This window comes from Anopheles maculipalpis, chromosome 3RL (genome assembly GCF_943734695.1).
Source record: "Anopheles maculipalpis chromosome 3RL, idAnoMacuDA_375_x, whole genome shotgun sequence".
In the NCBI taxonomy this organism is placed as follows: Eukaryota; Metazoa; Arthropoda; class Insecta; order Diptera; family Culicidae; genus Anopheles; species Anopheles maculipalpis.
The window spans coordinates 8,593,381-8,612,699 of NC_064872.1; the positions used below are offsets into that span (position 1 = coordinate 8,593,381).

General features: G+C 43.4%; 2 protein-coding genes across 2 annotated transcripts in view; one reads left to right on the top strand and one right to left on the bottom strand.

The window, feature by feature from the left end:
- The window catches only part of LOC126564457 (elongator complex protein 3), a 244,733-nt gene that overhangs the window by 102,623 nt on the left and 122,791 nt on the right, over positions 1–19,319 (bottom strand). The window lies entirely within an intron of this gene.
- LOC126560374 (uncharacterized) lies at positions 16,068–18,528 on the top strand. Its single transcript, XM_050216335.1, has 2 exons — positions 16,068–16,133; positions 17,674–18,528. Exons 1-2 carry the CDS (start codon positions 16,068–16,070, stop codon positions 18,526–18,528), a joined length of 921 nt encoding a protein of 306 aa, XP_050072292.1.

Sequence of the window (19,319 nt, forward strand, 5' to 3'; positions counted from 1 at the left end):
TTCAAGGGCTGTTAAAGCGATTCGATGGGAGGGAAAGAGAGAGAGCGAGAGAGAGAGAAAAAGATGGAGCGCGAGCGCTAGTGTCTTACAGCAGTCATTCGTCCATCTACTGGCAGCTTCCGTTGAAGTACACATTTCCGTCGGCGCCTAAACGCCAGGCCCAGGACTTACAACGTCACGGCTGATCTAGTCTGCCCTCGTGCAACCACCGAACGCAAAAGGTTTACAGACAAATTAATAATTTATCATCATTCTTCACCTTCTCCCCGGAGCAATCGATGACAGTCGCCATTTAGTGCACGGGTGCATCCATCGCGTCGGGCTTTCGGAGGGCCACATTGGACAGATTCTTGGGAAATGAAACAACACATCCATTCCGACACACTTGTTAGCCACCGAAAGATGACGATGGGTACCCTTTAAAAAAAAAGCATCCCTCACGGTCTAAATTGCCAACGGACAGCTTTGTTTTCTTTAAATGTTTTTTGCTCTCAACACTTTAACACCCTCCCTCCTGGTGGTGCAATCGATGCAGCAAGAGTGCAATCGTGCCAAAACACTTCTCCCGTCGCTCGTCCGCATCCGGGAATGGTGCCGAGTTGGCGTGATTCGATCGCAATATTGTTATTTATGGTAAATTGAAAAGAAAAACTGTCGATGTTTATCTTGCGATTCTTGGGGTGTTTATTTTTCAACCCCGTTTCGGCATCATCAGCATTTAAGCGTACCACGATCGCATGCTGTAGTCGGTTGAGTTTTTGCTTTTGGGGGGAGCAGCAACTTGTGCCAATAGTATGTCGCCAATTTCAGGCGAAGCAGAGATGGGAATAAAATATTAAAAATCAATAAAGCAATAATAAGCTTACTAATTGCAGCAGAGCTCTTTTCCGTGGTAATGGTGCAGAACGATAGTGTGTTTATTTAACTCTCAAGTAATTAATACTTTACTGGGAGCCATTGCTAGACTGGGAGAGTGGCTACAGGTCCAACATATTTACCACTGGACGTCAATAAGAGATGAAGTTTTTATTTAAATATTTTCTTCGATTTTTTAACAGCGCTCAAATACACATAATATTATTCTGTTGAGCATTAATTAAAAACAGAGGAATCTAATTTAAAACAATCTTACTTTAAGCCCTGCTAATGAGCCCCATACTCAGATAAAAGAACTAAGTACTTCTATAAATTCGTCCATTTTTTATATTTTTACTACGAGTATGTAGAAAAATCGAAAAACAAAACAAAACAATAGAATTAGAGCCTAGTATGTCCGAGACAAGGCAAAAAGTAAGGAGGAATGCCTTATGTTCACGAGAATCAAACGACATTGTACCATCTGAATTTATTGTAAATAAATGAATAAATAATTAATAAAATGAGTAAAAAGGAATGAACGCAAAGAGTTAATGCAACTTGAAGAGCTTTCATTTAGACATTGGTTTGGAGTCCTGAAACTTATTTAAATTTACAATAAAATTCTGCCACATAATAAAGTTTGTATCGTTTCACACAACAAAGGTTCCATTACAGTTTAAAAACACACCAGGACGGTAGTTACTTCAAGTGGAAACTATCATATGTTGCAAATAGCTGTTCAGTAGCCCAGTTTATACCTGGAACATAAAATGTTCCATCAAAGTAGAAAAAGAAGCTTACAGCTTTGAGCTGATAAAAAGTAAAATGTCAAGCATAAAGGCATACAAAAACTAAAACAAACAATAAGGAAGACCGGATGTATATTAGGAAAAGTTTCTTCATGACACACGACCCCAGGAGTCTGCGTGTTACTCCCTGCTGAACAATATCCTTTCACCCTTAAACCATTTCCTTCCAGGTTAACAATATTGGGTTCCACGTTTCAACAAACTTTTTCTATTTCAGCACGCTGAATAAAATGGGTTGCATACAAAACATCGTTCCCTAACACGAACTATTTCCATTAGACTCTCGGTCCGTTCGTGTAGCTCGATAAAAACTGTACAACTTTGTGTTCCCTAGCAATTTCTCTCCCTGAGGAAACCGAGTGTAAGCGAAAAAAGCTCTACAAACGCTTGTAATACGTAATGTTCCCGCTAATCCTTCTGCCAAACACTGTCATCTCACTTTTTGTCCGACTGACTGAGCAAAAGTGGTAAAGTGTCAACCGGTCGAGAACACACGCACCCCGTGGTTTAAGTCACGCAAAAACCGATTCCCATATCCATTTACCCACCTTTCGGCGTAGTAAACACGTGTTCACAACTGTGTTTTATTTTTGTTTTTTCCATTTTCTGCTTGTCCCTTTGAATGCTTGAATGGAGCAACGCCGACAGCAAGCTGAATGTGCGATCACTTTAAGGCACAATCGTACAAATTTGCCTATCCACAGACACGAAGTGGGCAAGCAGGACACAGGAGAGACACTCGAAACCCACTGACCCACCGGTCAAAAGGGCTGCCAAGAGTGGAGGGGAGCGAATTTTTAAAATGTTGTCGCTCCCGTTTAACAAACGCACAACTAGCTGAAGAAAAAAAACAATCCACTCGATCACAATGGGTGGCGAAGGGCATATAGTTTCGGGCGCAGTAATTGACAGTGTTACCTTGAGAGTTCATAATTTCTTTCTAATTCCCTTTTTCCTCCCCAACACAAGGCTAGGCTTAAAAGTGAACGCCCTTTGCCCTGTTGCGGATCAGTTCCAGCGATCCATCCCTTCGATCGAGTGACCCCAAAATGGACGCTCTCTCGTTGTGGTGTGTTTATATGGCAAATAAAAGGGTTTTACAAGATCGCTTAACATGTTGGTCAATAAGGAGAGGGATGAGGAAGGGAGGGAGAGAAAGAGAGAGAGAGAGAGAGCAAGAGTGAAGTCACTGGCCCTACCATCATCATCATCATCGTCATCCCTCTTCTTCGAATGGTCTCTGTTTTTGGATCGGCAAAAGACTTAAAAGGTCATATGCATGAGGCGCTCAGAGAGAAAAAAAGGCGCTCCAATAGACGCATTGGACCCGTCCCGTCCAGGGCTGCAATACCGCCCTAGGGGCGTCCGGGAGGGCTACGCGTCCATCGTCATCGCCAAGCGCACGGATGATGTGACCTGCATAAGCGTCGTGGGTCCGGCGGCTCCACAAAACAAAACATACCCTTTGCTGGGCAATCGAAAGCAAACGATCGAAAACAACAGCAAAAACTGGTCCACTTCGGCACAAACTGGCGTGACTTCATATTTCCCACCGGCCGGTAGGCTCCGGTTCTAGCAGTATCTAACCGTGGGGTGAGGGACTTAAGAGTTTTAAGGAGATGTAACGCTGGCGATGGCAATGGCTAAATTAGATTGCTCGGATGAACACCGCGCCAAGTGATCCAAATGGGTGAAGAATTAAAATAAAAACTTAAACGCCAAACATGCCAAACAGTCGCGAGTACCAGACGCGCGGTGCATTGGTTGTGGCAGGCTTGCGGTTTGCGGTTCTGTCGCGTCGGATTCATCGCAGCAATAAATTCTTCTTGCCATGATCGGATGCAAGTGCGGCAGTGCAGTAGTCGGTTTTATTGCCTTTAAACTGGGCTGTGCGAAAGTACTTGCCGAGCTGGTGATGGTTTAGATGTGCGAAAGAGAGCCTTCTGCAACAGCAACACTAGGCAACGCGGCGGTAAGTGAGCCGTTTTATTTTGCGGGTTATTTGGGGCTTTGAAGTTCATTTACAAGAGCACAGATTTGTAGCTAGGCGAGACAACAGAGCTGTGAGAGCACTTGTTTTTTTTTTTCTTACTTAGAGACACGCCTCAGACGTATCGCCATAAAACAGTCAACGAACCAGTACTGTTGGAGACAAATGTTCACCGAGCTGGACAAATGATGTACGATGAAAAAGGTGCATTAGAAACTCCAAAGTAAACTTTCAAAAAATGCATAAAAGCTGTTCGTTATTGCTGTACACCATTGTTGTATAATTGTTGGTACAGTCTGGTCATGTAGTCTAGTAAATTGAAATGAATCTGATATACTGTCGGCCTCTGCTGCCACTATGCTGTAATAGAATAAATTATAAGGCTTATCTGTATAAAGAGCAATCACCTTAAATTCCCGATGGCATATTGCATTACTGTCCGAGTTTTCTGATATGAAAATTATTCCTTCAAATACCAAAAATAATTATCGCCAAAAATGAACCACAAAAATTCAATTATTAAATTTAAAAGTATGTTTGTCTTTGCGAAAACCTAGAAATACCTTCAGTCATCAATTTCGTTCACTCGGTCCTAATTTTTCTCATTTGATCTCCAAATATCCTCCTAGTTGGTTCATTGTTTCCGATTACTTTGAAAGGTTTTTATACTCAAACAAAGATCAAGACATATTGCATGTCTTACAAAGCCTAAGGTGTCCACCAGAATCTATGCAACATTCCCACTGTGCAATAGAACCATATGCGTATCAATCACAATTCAAACGATAATCTCCACCATTCGTTCGTTTATTCCACGCTCATAGAACGCTTTTATTAATTACAGCCTCGACCGGTGTCTGCTACCGTACCTTGTAGCTCCAAAAAAAACCAAACCATCCGCAGCAAAAAAAAAAAAAAACACAGCACACGGTTGGACGAATTTGGTGCCGAACGATTTGTTCACATCGGATTCGGTAACGTTAACCACGGCCATCACAACGCGACCACTGACGACCACCTGCGCCGTTGACCGTTGCACCTGAGCGAAGGGGATTTGGTCGCCCCAAAGTCCCCATGTGCCAGACACGGTGGCACCCGCGGGTGGCACCGATGACCTTTACCACGCCCCGCACACGATACGAACAGTGTGGATGGATGCCCGCACGATCATCAATACAACAGTGCCAACAAAAACTACAATATCGGTATATCGCCGTCGCACACGTGAAAACAAACGATTCAATCTAATCGGCCACTAGTTGCCAATTTTGTGATACTAAACCGAATCCGGTTTCCGTTTAGTGCGAAAGCTTTAATTGCTTTTGCAAGGTTTCGGCGACAATTCGCTCATTTGTTGTTTGGAGAAAAGACGCCCAACAGGCGAGGTTAGATCGGGACGATGTGTGTTAAGGCATCTAAGGTCTAAGTTTAGTTTTGATTGTTTGTTTACGTTTTGGCGTGCGATCCGGTGCGATCCGGTACGATCGAAGTGGGATGATTTTTCCTTCTCAAAGCAAAAAGATTTTTGAGGAAAAAATTCGCGAAGAAAATCCCGTGTTCGGAAAAAGTGGTGATAACACGATTTACATAAATTTAACCAGACGGAGTCAAAGTCCCTGCGCTGTGTGTGTGGGGGGCGAACTTCATCAATATTCATTTGTCGTTCGTCGTATGTACACAACACGCTCGTTGGCTGTACTGAGACTGAACGCAACATTAACTCTTAATCAGGCGGAAAGATTTTCTCCGAAATTTAAGTGGGTGAATATAATCTTTGCTAGCGATAAGCCCTGCTGTTAGCTTGTTCATCTTTGCAGTTAGCAACGTGTCGGTGCAAAAGGTCAGGAATAGTGAGGATTATGTATGGTACACAGTCAAAGCATCCGGAGACGCAACAGTTGTTTTCTTTATTTGACATGATTCCTGCAACAATTCTGAGAATTGCCAATGTTGTGCAATTCCTTGCTAATAGGATACGTCTAAATGCTCTACTCCTACTATAGAAATTACCAGGTTACAACATCCTATAGCTTGAATATGAACATGCATGGGATGTGTGGGAATCCTTGCAAGATGTGCCCTCAAATTTTTGAAGTAAACTTTTTTTTTCACAACATTAGTCAACGAATTCTTCTGCTTTTTAATTAAAATCTATTTCTGAAAAAGATTCTGTAGAAGTAGAAGTGGGATGGCTGTCTGTTTCTATTTCATGGAATAAGCATCATTAGGATTTGTTCTCCTATAGTGAGGACTGACTATTCAACTACGAGACATCAGTTAGTCTAGTAAAGCATTCGTTGACCTGGCGTGACCTGGTAGGTCGTGTAGCATAAAAGAAGAGGGGTTTTTCTTGGAGTTTGCTGCCAGGCTCTTGGTCTCTTTTGTAAAGCGAGCCATAAACTGGACAAATATTAACTCAGTTGTTTATGTGCTGAGAACCACAGCTTCATATAATTTGTCGTAAGCACTATGTACTAAAAAATACTCAGTTGACAAAGCCGTAATTTTAAAATAATAAAAAAAAATTCTAGTCAAAATAGACCTGATTTTTTTCAATCATTGCTTCAACACATTGTTTTTCCAACAATTTGTAAAATGTTCTTGAGTTTTTGATAGTTGTATTTACAATGTCTAAATTCTACAATGTTTTACACAATCATTTTAACCCTTATAAAACCTCCTTCGGTCGTCTAATCTCTAAATCTCACCAATTTAACAAAATCCGTTCTCATCCGATCACATCACACACGTTGCCTTGACGGCGCGGGATTCCTTTCTCACACAATGTGTTCAAGCAGCACATATTTCACGCCAATTGTCGCACATTCTCTCGATTAATTCTTTTCAATCACATTCGCATCGTTGCTGCAACCTGTCTGGTCACTGTGGTGATTGATTAGCAGTGTAAAAGCTGTGGCGCTTCCATCGAGACTTCCGTCCGTGACCTAACACACAATCATATCGATGCTACGTGATATCTCCATCAAAGCACTGATCTCGTCATGAAGAAAAAAATGTTGATCTTCAAGAGTGTGTGTCTTTTAATTTGCTCTCACGCACTGGACAACGCATCAGACGCCCTTTTTCGACCCAGCGACAAGCCACGACGACTGTTTGATGGTTAGAAACGATTAACAGATGAAGGTGCTTTTTCCCCCTCCATTTGAATCCAAACAGCTCCAAATCACAAAGCCTCAAGGAGGTAATAAATCGTGAAGGGTTGTGTTTTTTTGTCCCTCGAACCCTAAACCCTTTTACTCGAGCGAACGCTTCTGTTTGTGGCCATAAATGGGTCATTATTCAAAGCCATCTCGCCACTATCGAGCGCTCGATGCACTAGGATTTGTGCTGGCGTTGTGGACAAAATGGGTGTGGATGGACATAAAGATCAGATGAAGCTGCTTCTGTATCTATTTCATTACACGACCCAAGCGTGACACAAGGCTGTACGACTGACCGATCTAATAACCATTTAAGAAAACATCGCTTCGCACAAGATAAAGTCAAATAAAAAAGAAAGAGAGAGAAAGACACTCTTCAGACATCTGTTCGCAGCACCAGCACGGATAGATCCGCCAATTGAATATAATCGTTTAAATCCCGACTGCCATTTTTATTACTGCGCACGGAAAAGCCGACTGGCCGCGGATCGTAAAGTGTTAAAGTGAGCGTGACCTTTAAATGGTCTCCAAACTGAAATTACTAAATTGTGAATTTTGTAATCGTCCCAAAATAGCACAGCCAGCGTGCGCCTTCGCCTAAGACAAAAAAAAAAGCCTAAACATAATCATAATCATCATTTGTCTTTCCCAAACAACAGCTCACCACAGAAGGATCAACGGCGAAACCGGGAACAACAGCTTCGGAAACGACACCCGGGTGTGATGAAAACTTTTCGTTTCGTGCAAAAAAAGGCGGCCCATTTTTCTTCGTAATGAAAACGCCCCCCTGACATTTTTTTCGCCGCGCCGAGGTTCAAAAGGTTTGTGCAAAATAAAAGTTTACCCATAAAATGCTGCCATCAACGGCGATCGACGACGATGAATGGAAAGACTTCAATGCATCGCCAGCGACGAACTCTCGATCGCTCGTTGCGCTTACTCATACTGCGGGTTGACGAATCTTGATGATGCCCCGAACCCGAACAGTACGAGCAGCCACCGATCGGTGACTGATCGTTACATATTCCGACCCGATCCTACCCATGGCCCCACAGCAAACCCGCCCGTGCAGAACGTGCATGTGGCAGCAGGTGGTATTAAGGGCGGATTTTCGTACACCAGATCGGGCGGCAGTGGCACACGATCAGAGCAAATAAAACAAAAGACATCTACCACCACCAACCAGCCAGCCACCATCTCGTGGTGGCAATCGTGGCGAACCTTTGCCGCCAAGCGATCCTGCAAGCACGACGATGTTTTGGGAGGCATAGGCGCGTCGTCGGCATCGTCGTCGAAAGGAAGGGGTGACTCTAAGAAGCAAATCTCGAGCAAAAGGCGCCAGAGCGAGCGGTTCACAACCCTATTATAAAGTGAACTTGTTTCGGTTGGATGTTTTCAGTGCAAATTTGTACGTACTAGCATTTAGTAGCGCGGGCTCGCGTGCACGTGAAGTGAAGAGCTTAGACTACCACTTCTTATAGTGGACAGTGGTTCTAAACGGGCAGCTGAAAAGGGTAGCAGTGATTCAGTTATTTTCCTCTAGAGAATGTGTTGATGTGTGATAAGTGATTCTAAGTCTAGATTTGATAACGACTTGTGCATACAGAAAATGAACCGCAGTGAAGAGTGGTCGAGTTATTTCCAACGAAAGTGAACCTTATCGATCCTGTTTTGATTGTTGAAATGCAACTTTACGCACTCATGATCAAGTGATACAGTGGTATTCGTCGCACGAGGAACTCTTACACCATCTCTCGATCCAGATCCAGTCCTTTTAGGTCTAGATCGCTACTGCTACTGCTGTCTCAGCTGCCGACAGTCTTTCATCTTCCTTCCAACATCCTGATCATCTCGCTGGGCACGTCATAATGGTAACTTTAACACAAAAAAGGATAGATCCAATGACAAGCAACAAGAAACTAAAACATGACAACTCACATAGAACATCAGCAAAGCAATAGCAAAGCAAAAAAACATGTCCCAATCGCACCTTCCCGTGTACAGACACTAGCATTTTGCTACAAATAGCATAATGGAGGAAAAGGCGTATAAAGCTATCGCATAGCCATCATCACCGACCGATCATCGCTTTTGGTCGTGAGTCGCTCATAAATCATATTCAACGCTCTCAACTGTTTATGGAAGCAGCATCCGACACCTAGTGGACTGCAAGCATTACTCGGCGATCACGTGTGGGGTATTGCTTTCCGATCCCTTGTGAGCTTCTTCTTGTGAATGTGTGTGTGTGTGTAGTTGGTTCGTGACTCTTAGGGTAGGTCGGGGCCTGCCTGTGAACAGACAAGGTTTTCGGTGGATTTTATCTTCAATCCGAACCACCATGACACATAAGCTCCAGCGCACGTACGATGCAAGTGTCACTTGTTGGCCGTGCTATAGGTGAGCCCCCTGGGGGAGTGTAATTTGAGTGTTGCACTTATGTTGCGTGACCGAATGGATCAGAACCTGATGCACGCAGCACCAGATGGAAGGTGAAAGGACACCTTCGAGCGAGCGAAGATGTAAAGATTGGGATAAGTTCACCAAAAGTTCGCCAAAATGGTGCTATTAATATCCCGATTTATTTTTTCTTCGCCTTTTCGTTGGACTTACCACCCAACCGAGGTGCGTTATCGCGATGCTGATGACGAGACGAGATACGGTTGCGAGGGTTGAAATATTTAATTCTCGGTCGTGTAAACGGTTGTTCCAAATTACTTGCAACCGGAGACCCGTGGTGTCTAGTCGAGCTATCTGATGTAGGTAGAGGGATGTTAAATTTGTCACGTTAATCCATCGTAAGAACCACTAACGACAGTGATGTTGAATTTATTGAAAGTCGCGAGCTGCATGGGAAAATGTTGGTTCTACAAATTATATTTAAAGGAATTTCCATTACACTTACTGTGAGGGTCAGATTGATGGGTTGTCTCTTTGTTGAATGACTCTGGTGAATAAATAAAGTTTGTTCTTGATGATATTTTGGTGATCGTCAGCTGTTATTAGGATCCTTACAATCTTCCGACTAACAATCTTTTTGAACCATTCATTATTTACATCCACATCGTTTAATTTAGACCATAAGGTAGTTTGACGCTGATGATGACCTCAGCCATAAACTTTCGAGGGATTAATCGCTACTTGTTGGACCTCGTGGGGATTAGCCTTGTTTCCAATATTCATCCTCCTACCCAGAAGTTCAATTTCTGTTGTGAAATATGACATAACAGGACAGCAATGTATGTCGATGTTTCTGAACTCCTGAAATCTCCCCCAAGAACTCTCCAAGTTAAAGTTAGCAAAACAAAGTGTTGTTTCTAATCCATATTCCTTTTATTTCTCCTGGTAGGAGGTATACTGTCCAGAATATTGGTCGTGGACATACGGATTTACAAAGAAGCTCAAAATAAACTGTTCATAAATCAGAACTTCTTTGTGGTCCTCTTGTTCAATTTCCCAGATGGGAGTATCATTTCCGACGCACAAAGGTGCTAATTGAATTCCTTAAAAACTTCTCTTGGTATCTTCCCGAATTCAAAGAAAAACGCACCCAAACACGCGCGGTTCATCATGTAATTAAATTACGTACCAGAAGACATCCCTCAGTACATCCCAATGCGACAGCATTTGCTTTGCTGCATTGTTACGTTCCCCCAGATACCAGGAAACCATCAAAAGAACCGGAAATCGAGCACACATCCGGAATGGTAAACAAATCACAAGTTTTGACTGTCGCGTAGCGAAGCACAAATCACACGAATTGGATAATTTTTTCAACACTCCTCTCAACATGAGCAAAGGCAACAAAAAATACAACCTGCAGCAAGTATTTCGAACCGAATATCTATCCAATTAACATGGCTTCCCAAACACGCACCGAAGGCTGACGGAATGTCGCATGTGTCAGACAGCGTGCGTGAATCATCACACCGCCGCGCTTCACATTTTATTGCTTCCAGTAAAGGATGAGGCCTGCGCTTTCCTTGGCCATTTCCGCACGTTTTGAGAGTCAGGACAAGCCTTCGATAACACCGGTCCGAGGGAGAGTCGTGGTGATTGGGCTTTGCCAACAAGTCCTTCAAACAACCTCAAACGGCGGCACTTGCTGCATTCGAGATGAGTGTGATGTGGTTGAATGCTTTAAAGATTGGATTCGTGGCCGATTTCGGCGTGACAAAAATATGAATTTTGATTTGAAAATTCTTTCCAACGCAGCAAAAGTTCGTCACAACCTTCGTAACGGTGATTTAACCTTTAAAGAGAAACATTTTCTACGTGCGACCGTATCAACACGAAAATTATAACGGCGATAGTATGAAGCTGTCGGACAAGCGGCTGAATTGGGCGATTCGCCAATTTGTTCACGCTTTAGCAATTTCTTCCACCGAGGAGAAGGTCGGTCACGAACGAAAAAAAATAAACACGGTTCGCTCGAAGATTTATCTTCGCTACTGGAACTGGCGAAGTGAAGCCCGAGCACCTGAGGCGTGCCAGCTGCATGAATAATCATCACAGTTCACCAGTCCCAAACAAACACAATGCTCCAATACAGAAAGCTCAGAATGCTCGATAATTCAATTTATCGCCTCACTGGCCATCAAGTGGGGCGGCACTCGTGGGAAACGCGAATGATGCGCGATTCGCTGCAATCCGGTGCAATCTGGCGAGACCAACACAAATCAACAACCATCCCGTCCCGATCTGGCCTGGCATCCCGTTTATCTGATCTGCCTGGAAGCTCATGATTGCGGTCAAACGATAGGGCGATAAAATAATTTACAACTAGAAAAGAGATGGAAATGCAGTGCTGCTTGCAACGCTATGGAGGACGGTTTTTCCCGCCAGCTACTAGGGAACTCCTCTTAGCTGCGATGATTTTATGGCGCGATAAAATCATGATCCGTTTGAACCGTGCGCTTGAAGGATCGAAAATATTGATTATTTTTCATCATCGATTCACCTCCCGGGGACGGCTTGAATTACATTGTATCATTATCGTGTTTTGACGGCAATATTTTCACCCGGCACGCCACGAAGAGCGCCCGACACGAAGTCCCTTAAGCGGCGGTTTACTTTAATGGGGAATTCGGGCTTTAAAGTGGCGGTGTTCTAGTGTTGCAACAGCTATCATTGGATAACGACCGGATAATTGAAGGTCGTAAATATTAGGGCTCTTTTGTTTGCTTTGAATCGATTGAAGGTGAATCGATACGTATGTTGTGGACTGAATGTGTGTAGTGTGGTGATGATATTTACAATTTGCCGATACATTGTTGCATCCCATTAGTAATTGGCAACAACCATGTGAGTAAGGAATTTACCACTTAGAATATGTTCCGAAGCACGAAACATTTTAGTGCTTGGAATAAGTTTGAGGCAGTACGGGAATTTAAAATTTACGAAATTTTATAAAAATATCGAGTTAATGGAATAATGAAATGTCTTCTAATAATTGATCAGAAAAATAAGTACTCCTGTTTGGACATAATGTTTCATTTTGATATTGTCTAACCCGAATGTCTGCATGTTTCAAAACTAATAGCTGGTTGCAATAGCAAGCAATCGAATTAGAAAAATAGATTGATCCTTGAAAGGTATCACACATTTCTAGACCCATTCGCCTTTGATTTTTAAGTATCTATTTTCAACTCCCTCCTCAAGAACCAACGCAAGTGTCTATTGATTGCAGGAAAAAAAAGATCAAACAAATTTGTTATTTTTGATCCAAATTATTTGTTTATCACAAAGGTAGCTCTTAGCATGAAAGGTTTTTTGTTTTTACACTCAAACCATGGGAATGGCAAGCCAAGACATTTATTGTCGTATCTTTGACTTCACTTTATCTATTGTAGAATATTCAATCCAGCGTTTTGGGAGACATTTCGAACAGAATTCAATATCCCGGGCAGCAATTTTACTTGAGCTAATTATTTTGAAGATACAATCCATAAAGTTGGTGACATCTTTATGTAAATGCTGTTACCCATTAGAAGATAAGCATACTTTTTGGATGTAAATGCGTTACTTAAACCTCTTAAGGATTAAATCTGATGTGAAAAATACTTTGACATCAACTAAGGGTCCTTTTTTGTCGTCTAAGATGCCTTTACATCCAGGATTCCCAATCATACAAATTATTTTTTGTGAACAGATGTCGTCCAAGGAGCTTTACTATTAATGTACCTCGCGGTGGAAGATTCTTCTTCTAATCATTTGACACAGTCGTCCAAGCCTCATATAATAAAAACCTTGAAGTAGAAAACGTTTCGGAGCTGAAAAAACATCATCTACAAAGAAACCCCGCCGTTCAAAGAATTTCATCTACTGGTGATTTTTTGATCACACGGGCCTATCATCGTCCAAGAAGACGTGTTTTGCCGTAAAGCAAATATGAATACGAAATACTAAATAATATACCTCTTGAAACGTTTAAAATAAAATAACTTATTCGCTAGGATTCTTCATAGTTCAACAGGTCGTAAGCAATAATATAAAAACATCAGTGAAGTATGCTGCTAAAAGCTTTTAATAATATCATAATGAGATTAAGTCCCAAAAGCTTTCAATATGAAACAAATTGATAATTAATATGAAGTCTCAAAAACACAGCGTTATTAATCAAATTAACTTAAAAAAAACTTCCATAAAAGACCTCTCGAAAAATCATGTTTCAACCAGTCACCTAACATGAATAGTATCTAATCAATTGGATTGATTAAATCTTGTATCGATCTGACACTATTCCCGTGTTTTTAATGTCAATCATTCTACAACATTGTTGCTAATCTGGTCGAAATCACCCACTCCCCGTGCTAATGTAACGTTCGATTCGTGTAATGATTGATATGCATTCAAATCCCCGATTTCAACACTCCTCATTCTGCACGCATCACAGCTGTTACTGCTGACGCTGCATTCAAACGGGTTCGAATGGAGGTGAAAAACAAACAAAATGTAATTAATGCTCGCAATCTGAAAAACCCGCCCAGCAACTTCCATCCCGTTCGGGCATGCTCTACGCACTTGGCGCGACATATCACCGGACCGTTCGCTCGTCGGGGGTTTGCAATAGAATCTACACGCGCCGTCCTCCTTTTGGGTGTGGTGGCCTAGCAGCAGCAGCAGCACCACTAGATAAAGCGACAGCAAAGGCTCGAGAGAGCGACAAGAAAAAAAAAAGAATTAGAAAATCATGCCTATGCACACATTTTCACTATCACGTAACCTTACAACAGCTGGACCAGGCTGTTATTCAAAGAAACGCATTGAAAGTTACCCTGCCCGGGAGGTGATTTACGTGACACATTTCCCACTGAGCGCTATGTCTGAATGTCCATGTGCACGCGCTTGCAGATCGGTTCTTCAAATGGGAACGTATCGTTGGAAAACATCGGCTCCATCGTCCTCGGGGTGTCAGAGGACAGAGTGCACAGAAAAGTCGGCTTGCGTCAGCTGCATTTCTCTGCAATTCGTCCACCGTGGACGGGGCTTGGAAGCTGTACGAAAGGTAAAACCTGCTGACAGGTCGCCGTTTCACGACAATGCCCGATGGTTATTCACCTTATACCAGACAGCAAGAACCGGTGGTCTGACAGCTGCGTGTACTCTACCGGTGATTAACCCGTCTGCAAAACCGGAGTCCAGATCATCGGTCATCCAGATACACGACGCAAGGCAGTTTTTAACGGCGGTACCCGTTTGTTTGCCATTCATTCATCGTCCACTCGGGACGGTGTTCTGCACAGGTTGGCAGCTTTCGCCAAACGAGCCAAAGGGATACGGCAGGGCAAGCACCAAAACTGGCCGGTGGTGCGTAGTGCGATAAATTCAATCGCCCATTACGCAATGCGAACGAACGTTGGCCCACTTTCGTGGCGGGCACTGAATCACTTTCGAGCCGATGCGGGACCAATGCCGGCCGATCTGATCCGATTCCGAGTGGGTCAACTGTGAACGCAGGGAAAGTGGTTTTCAGTCACCAAGAACGCTTGCATGTGTCTTGGTTTTAATGAATGAACCACCAGCTTGAACCCCAGGACCAACGCCAGGAGTTACTCAATTAGTACGAGCTCGCTCTTGCGCGGGATCTTTGACCTAGATTTTGAAGAAGCGATGCATCTTCGAACGTCACGATCTGCGGTGGACGTGGCTCCCGAGTTGCACGCACAAGGTGCGTTCTCGGTAGCGTTTAAAAATCGTGCCACCGCACACCGTTACCTCGCACGCTGTCAAATGTGCGAGCAGGTCACCATAATTATCTCACCGACGCGTTAGCCGTGTCTGAAAGGATTTGCACAAAGTAGCAACCGACAGCGTCCAGCGTCGGGTTTTTGTTTTCCACCAACCTTAATTGACTCCGCAACAAGCACACATGACTGCTGCCAGATGCCGGCGGGCATGTGCGTTCTGCAACTTCACACACTGCGCTGGGATGGGACGCTTCATCCGGAGCGAAAGTACCCGGCGTTGTTTGCGGTTTGGAAGTCAGTGTTGAAATAGTCAATCAAAGTTAATCACATCGTCGGGCACGCAATTTTACGCGACAACTAGCTCCAGCTGGACCAACGGTTGCCGTTGCCAATGGTCAGAGGTCTCTCCTGCTGGGTGGCGGCAAATGGTGATCGTTTTTTTTTTTTTTTTTTGCAAAAACGATCGTTCGTTACCTTCACGCTTTGGGAGCGACGAATTTTATGATCATAATTGAAACTGGAGCACTGCTGTGGTACGCTAATTTTCATTTCCAATCCAAATTTCGATTTAGCAATATTTGAGCAAATTTGGAACCTCATGCATTTTCGCATTAACGGTTTCAAGGACACACAAACACAGTCCGTGGATATTCAATCGAATGCATAACGAATTTGATGTTGCTGTAGTCGTGCGATTACTGTGACAGTCTGCACGCTAGACAATGTTCCCTACTGCCATATTAGGCGACACAGTAAATGTGACGTTCTTCCCTCTTTTTTTTTTTTTCGTTCGATCACTCCTTTCCGGACATCCATAAAAAGCACGTATCGCACCCATCTACAACGCTTGCATGGCTGGCAACGAAGAATTCCCATCCGGATCACATCGTATCGTGCCCTCGCAGTTCCCTCTATCTCTCTATAACAACCACCTCATTACACGTAATTGCGGTGGCAAGCCGGTGGGTAAGCCGGTTGGCGTACCACAACAGCCTTACGGCGAAGCACGAGCGTGCGGTGGCTTGACTGTGCCTCACACAGGTGGGTGCTGCATTACAACAAGATGGATCGAAGAGATAGCAAAAGTCAAGTGCAGCATCTCGGCATCTCGGTTCGCTTCCAATCGGACGTAAATGAAGATGTGAAAATAGTGATGTGTGTCTTCAGCGGGCACGATGATGATGATGGCTTAAAGTGAGATCGATTGGTGATTGAGAACTGTTGCGATGGGGTTTTTTTTTTCTGCGATTAGTTACGGTATTGTGGAAGCACGTCATGCGCTTCAAATATAGTGTTTTTTTGTGTACGTCAAATTTACAATAGAGACCATTAAATGATTGTCAATAATCGTTCGCTTCACTAAGCTGAACTTGGAAAATCGAAACGTAGCGCTGCTGGTGCAGTATACGAATGCAATGTTGAATTTGTACGGAAAACATCCAATAACACAAAGCATGGTTGAGTTATCCGTATCCGTATGAGGTTTTCTCACGAAGATTTCTGCTCACTGATCTATATTTTTAATTGAACATACAGTAGATTGTATATAAAATACGACATGCTAAAAATATTCGACGGAAGGTCTGTTTAGCTAGAATCTCAAATGGATTTTTACCTCACTAGAAATAAACTTTTTATCGACATACATTGGGCATTATTGGGCAACTTTGCAATCATATAGTGGAATCTTACATTAAATTAAGGAAAAAATTGCTATCATATAGTTGAATTTCTGCTGAGCGTTTCTTACTCTTCTATTAAACCAGTGAAATGAAAAAAAGTTGTTCTAATTACTGCTTTTTAACCATAACTGATAGCAAACTTACACTATCGCTATGCCAAATTCCTCTCGTCGAATGCAAACTTCCATTATGTGATTGCAAAGTTCCACAATGGGATTGCAGCATTCATATATTTTTTTAAATGTTCCCCTGGCGGCGTTTATTGAAAATTTCGTTATTTAATTTGAATTTTTCGATTACATCTCAGCCCGATATTAGTCAAATAATTGAGAATGATTTACGAAAGCTGTCGAACAATTCACAATGTTATGGTAACCAATTACCAAACCCCGTTTGAACTCGGATCGTTTAAAGTTAGAGATATTTTTTAATATCGAACCAGTGGCGAATCTAATGGTAAAAGGAGTAGACGGACGCCTAGGGTCCTCACAGGAGTCTAGTATCTTTGTAGCAGTAAATCGTATACGTGTTGGGGGTTCCATCGAACTAAAGCACCACCCACCCAGGATGAGCAGTCTCCTCTCTTAAGATATTGGATGTTGAAGTCTGTAAGAAAATGGCGACAGAGGCGTCGGTCTTCAAAGGGCAGGTTTTAGGTTTAAATCCCGACCGTTACCCAGTAGTGAGGACTGACTGACTGAGTTTGGAAGAAAAATAAGTAGAAGAAGAGGTTTCGAATGCTATTTCATGGAGCTACTGTGCTGAAGTTTTTTACCCCTGTATAAATATAACTCGACGCTCACATTACTCTCAGGTGAAGAACAAATAGAGCGTCATCATGACCACTTCATATACTCGATAATGCCTCTTTAAATTCTTTCCTCCATCAACATCCCCTCCCCCCTACACATAGGCACACATACAGTTCTCTCTTTAATGTGTGCGACCTTCAATTGTAAGACCTTTTACTTTCCTCCCTATTCCCAGCCACCGTTAGCGACATGCTTTCTCCTGTTCCTTTTGGTTCTTGCCTACCACAGCGGTGTATCGGCGAAAGGAATCAAGCAGAAGCGCCTCGTCATCGATCTGAGAGATCCGCTGCTGACCGATCCCTCCTCCGTTTACTTTCCCCGCCCGACCGTACTCCCTTCAACGTACACGTCTCCATCAACGTTCTACGGTTCCTCGTCCCACAGAGCGATCGCACCGTACAGTCACGGCCATTCGCGCGTAGTGTCACCACTGAAACCGACCACCCTGTTTAATGAGAATCTGTTCCAGTACTCCAACTACGGTTCGCCCTTTCCCTTCCTCACTGGCAATCATTTGAGTTTGGGCGATGAAGAAACCTACATTGCCGATGGTCGCATCCTCAAGCAGTACGCCGTGATGGAGTTCCATGCGGAGGAACAGGAACGGAATCAGTACCATCAGCAGCAGCTACTGCAAGGTTCTGGTGCATTCCGTACACCGGCCGGTACACCCTATCCGACGACGTCCTACTTCAGCAAGTTTCCTTCGCCGTACGATCCACTGTACAGTACGTCCTTTAGCCAACCGCTTCCACCGCAGCTACCGTCGGTACTGAGCAGCTTTAATCCACGGTTCGGCGTACAGCACGAACATCAGCGATCGCCATTGTTGACCAAAAACCATGGTCCCATTGCGCTGGGGTCCGGTTCGCTCGGTTACATACACGGCCCGAACGGTGTTACGGTAGGGTCCGGTTCGCTTGGCTACATTAGCCATCAGCAGCACCGGGAAACGTTGGCCGAGCTGATCGAGCGCAAAAAATCGAAACACCTTCCAAGCCCACTGACCTTTGGCCATAATCATAACTGAGGATGGATGCTGAGCAGCATGCATGGATCGATCCGATCGCTTTGCCAAACGGTTGCTACCGGGTGCGCCATACGACGATTGTTGAGGTGTAGAATGTGTATCATTATGTGCGGTGAAGAAAGGGCAAAGGAAGCTTAATGTAAATATCGAACGAAATGGGCGGCGTGATTCCATGATTCCTATTGCGGTGCGGAAGTCCGCTTCATTATTTAGTGGCGAATTCTTTATCTTTTTCGTTGTTAATAAAGTGTAAGCTAAACTATTTAAACCTTAAACTGTAGCGCGTTGATTGTGTTGGTTAATTCTTGGATGCAGTTCTCCTAACAAATTCCAGAGTAATTGCAGCCCTAACAATGATGAACATTATACTAGACTCAGCGGCTAAGCCACAAAGTTCGATAAAGAAATCAAGAAGGTAAGTCTATTTTTGACCAACTTTTAGTCGAACAAATTAACAGGTCAAAGCCAGGCGCGTGTTAGCTATTAGTTTTGCTCGGACGAGCGTTATTCATTCGAGGGAAAATCCATCGGCTTAAGCTATCTCTTCCAATCCACTCAACCAACTCGTTTGTAGTAACGCTTGACGTTGGAAAGCTTGAGAGTCAAATGTAAACAAATGCCTTCCAGACTCTTGACTGCACTTACTAATATTGTCCACTAAGTTCTAATGGGCAGCAGAAGCTCTCTTTTAAAAGTTGTACTCTAATACTGGTGTGCTACTGGGCGTAAGACTCTAAGAAAATCGCACGTGGCGCACAACATAATATTTGCTTAGATTCGTTATCAACCAA

Coding starts and splice junctions, on each gene's coding strand:
- LOC126560374 (XM_050216335.1), top strand. CDS start 16,068: ATGGATCGAAGAGATAGCAAAAGTCAAGTGCAGCATCTCGGCATCTCG. Junction 16,134..17,673: donor CGGTTCGCTTCCAATCGGAC/GTAAATGAAGAT, acceptor CCCTATTCCCAG/CCACCGTTAGCGACATGCTT.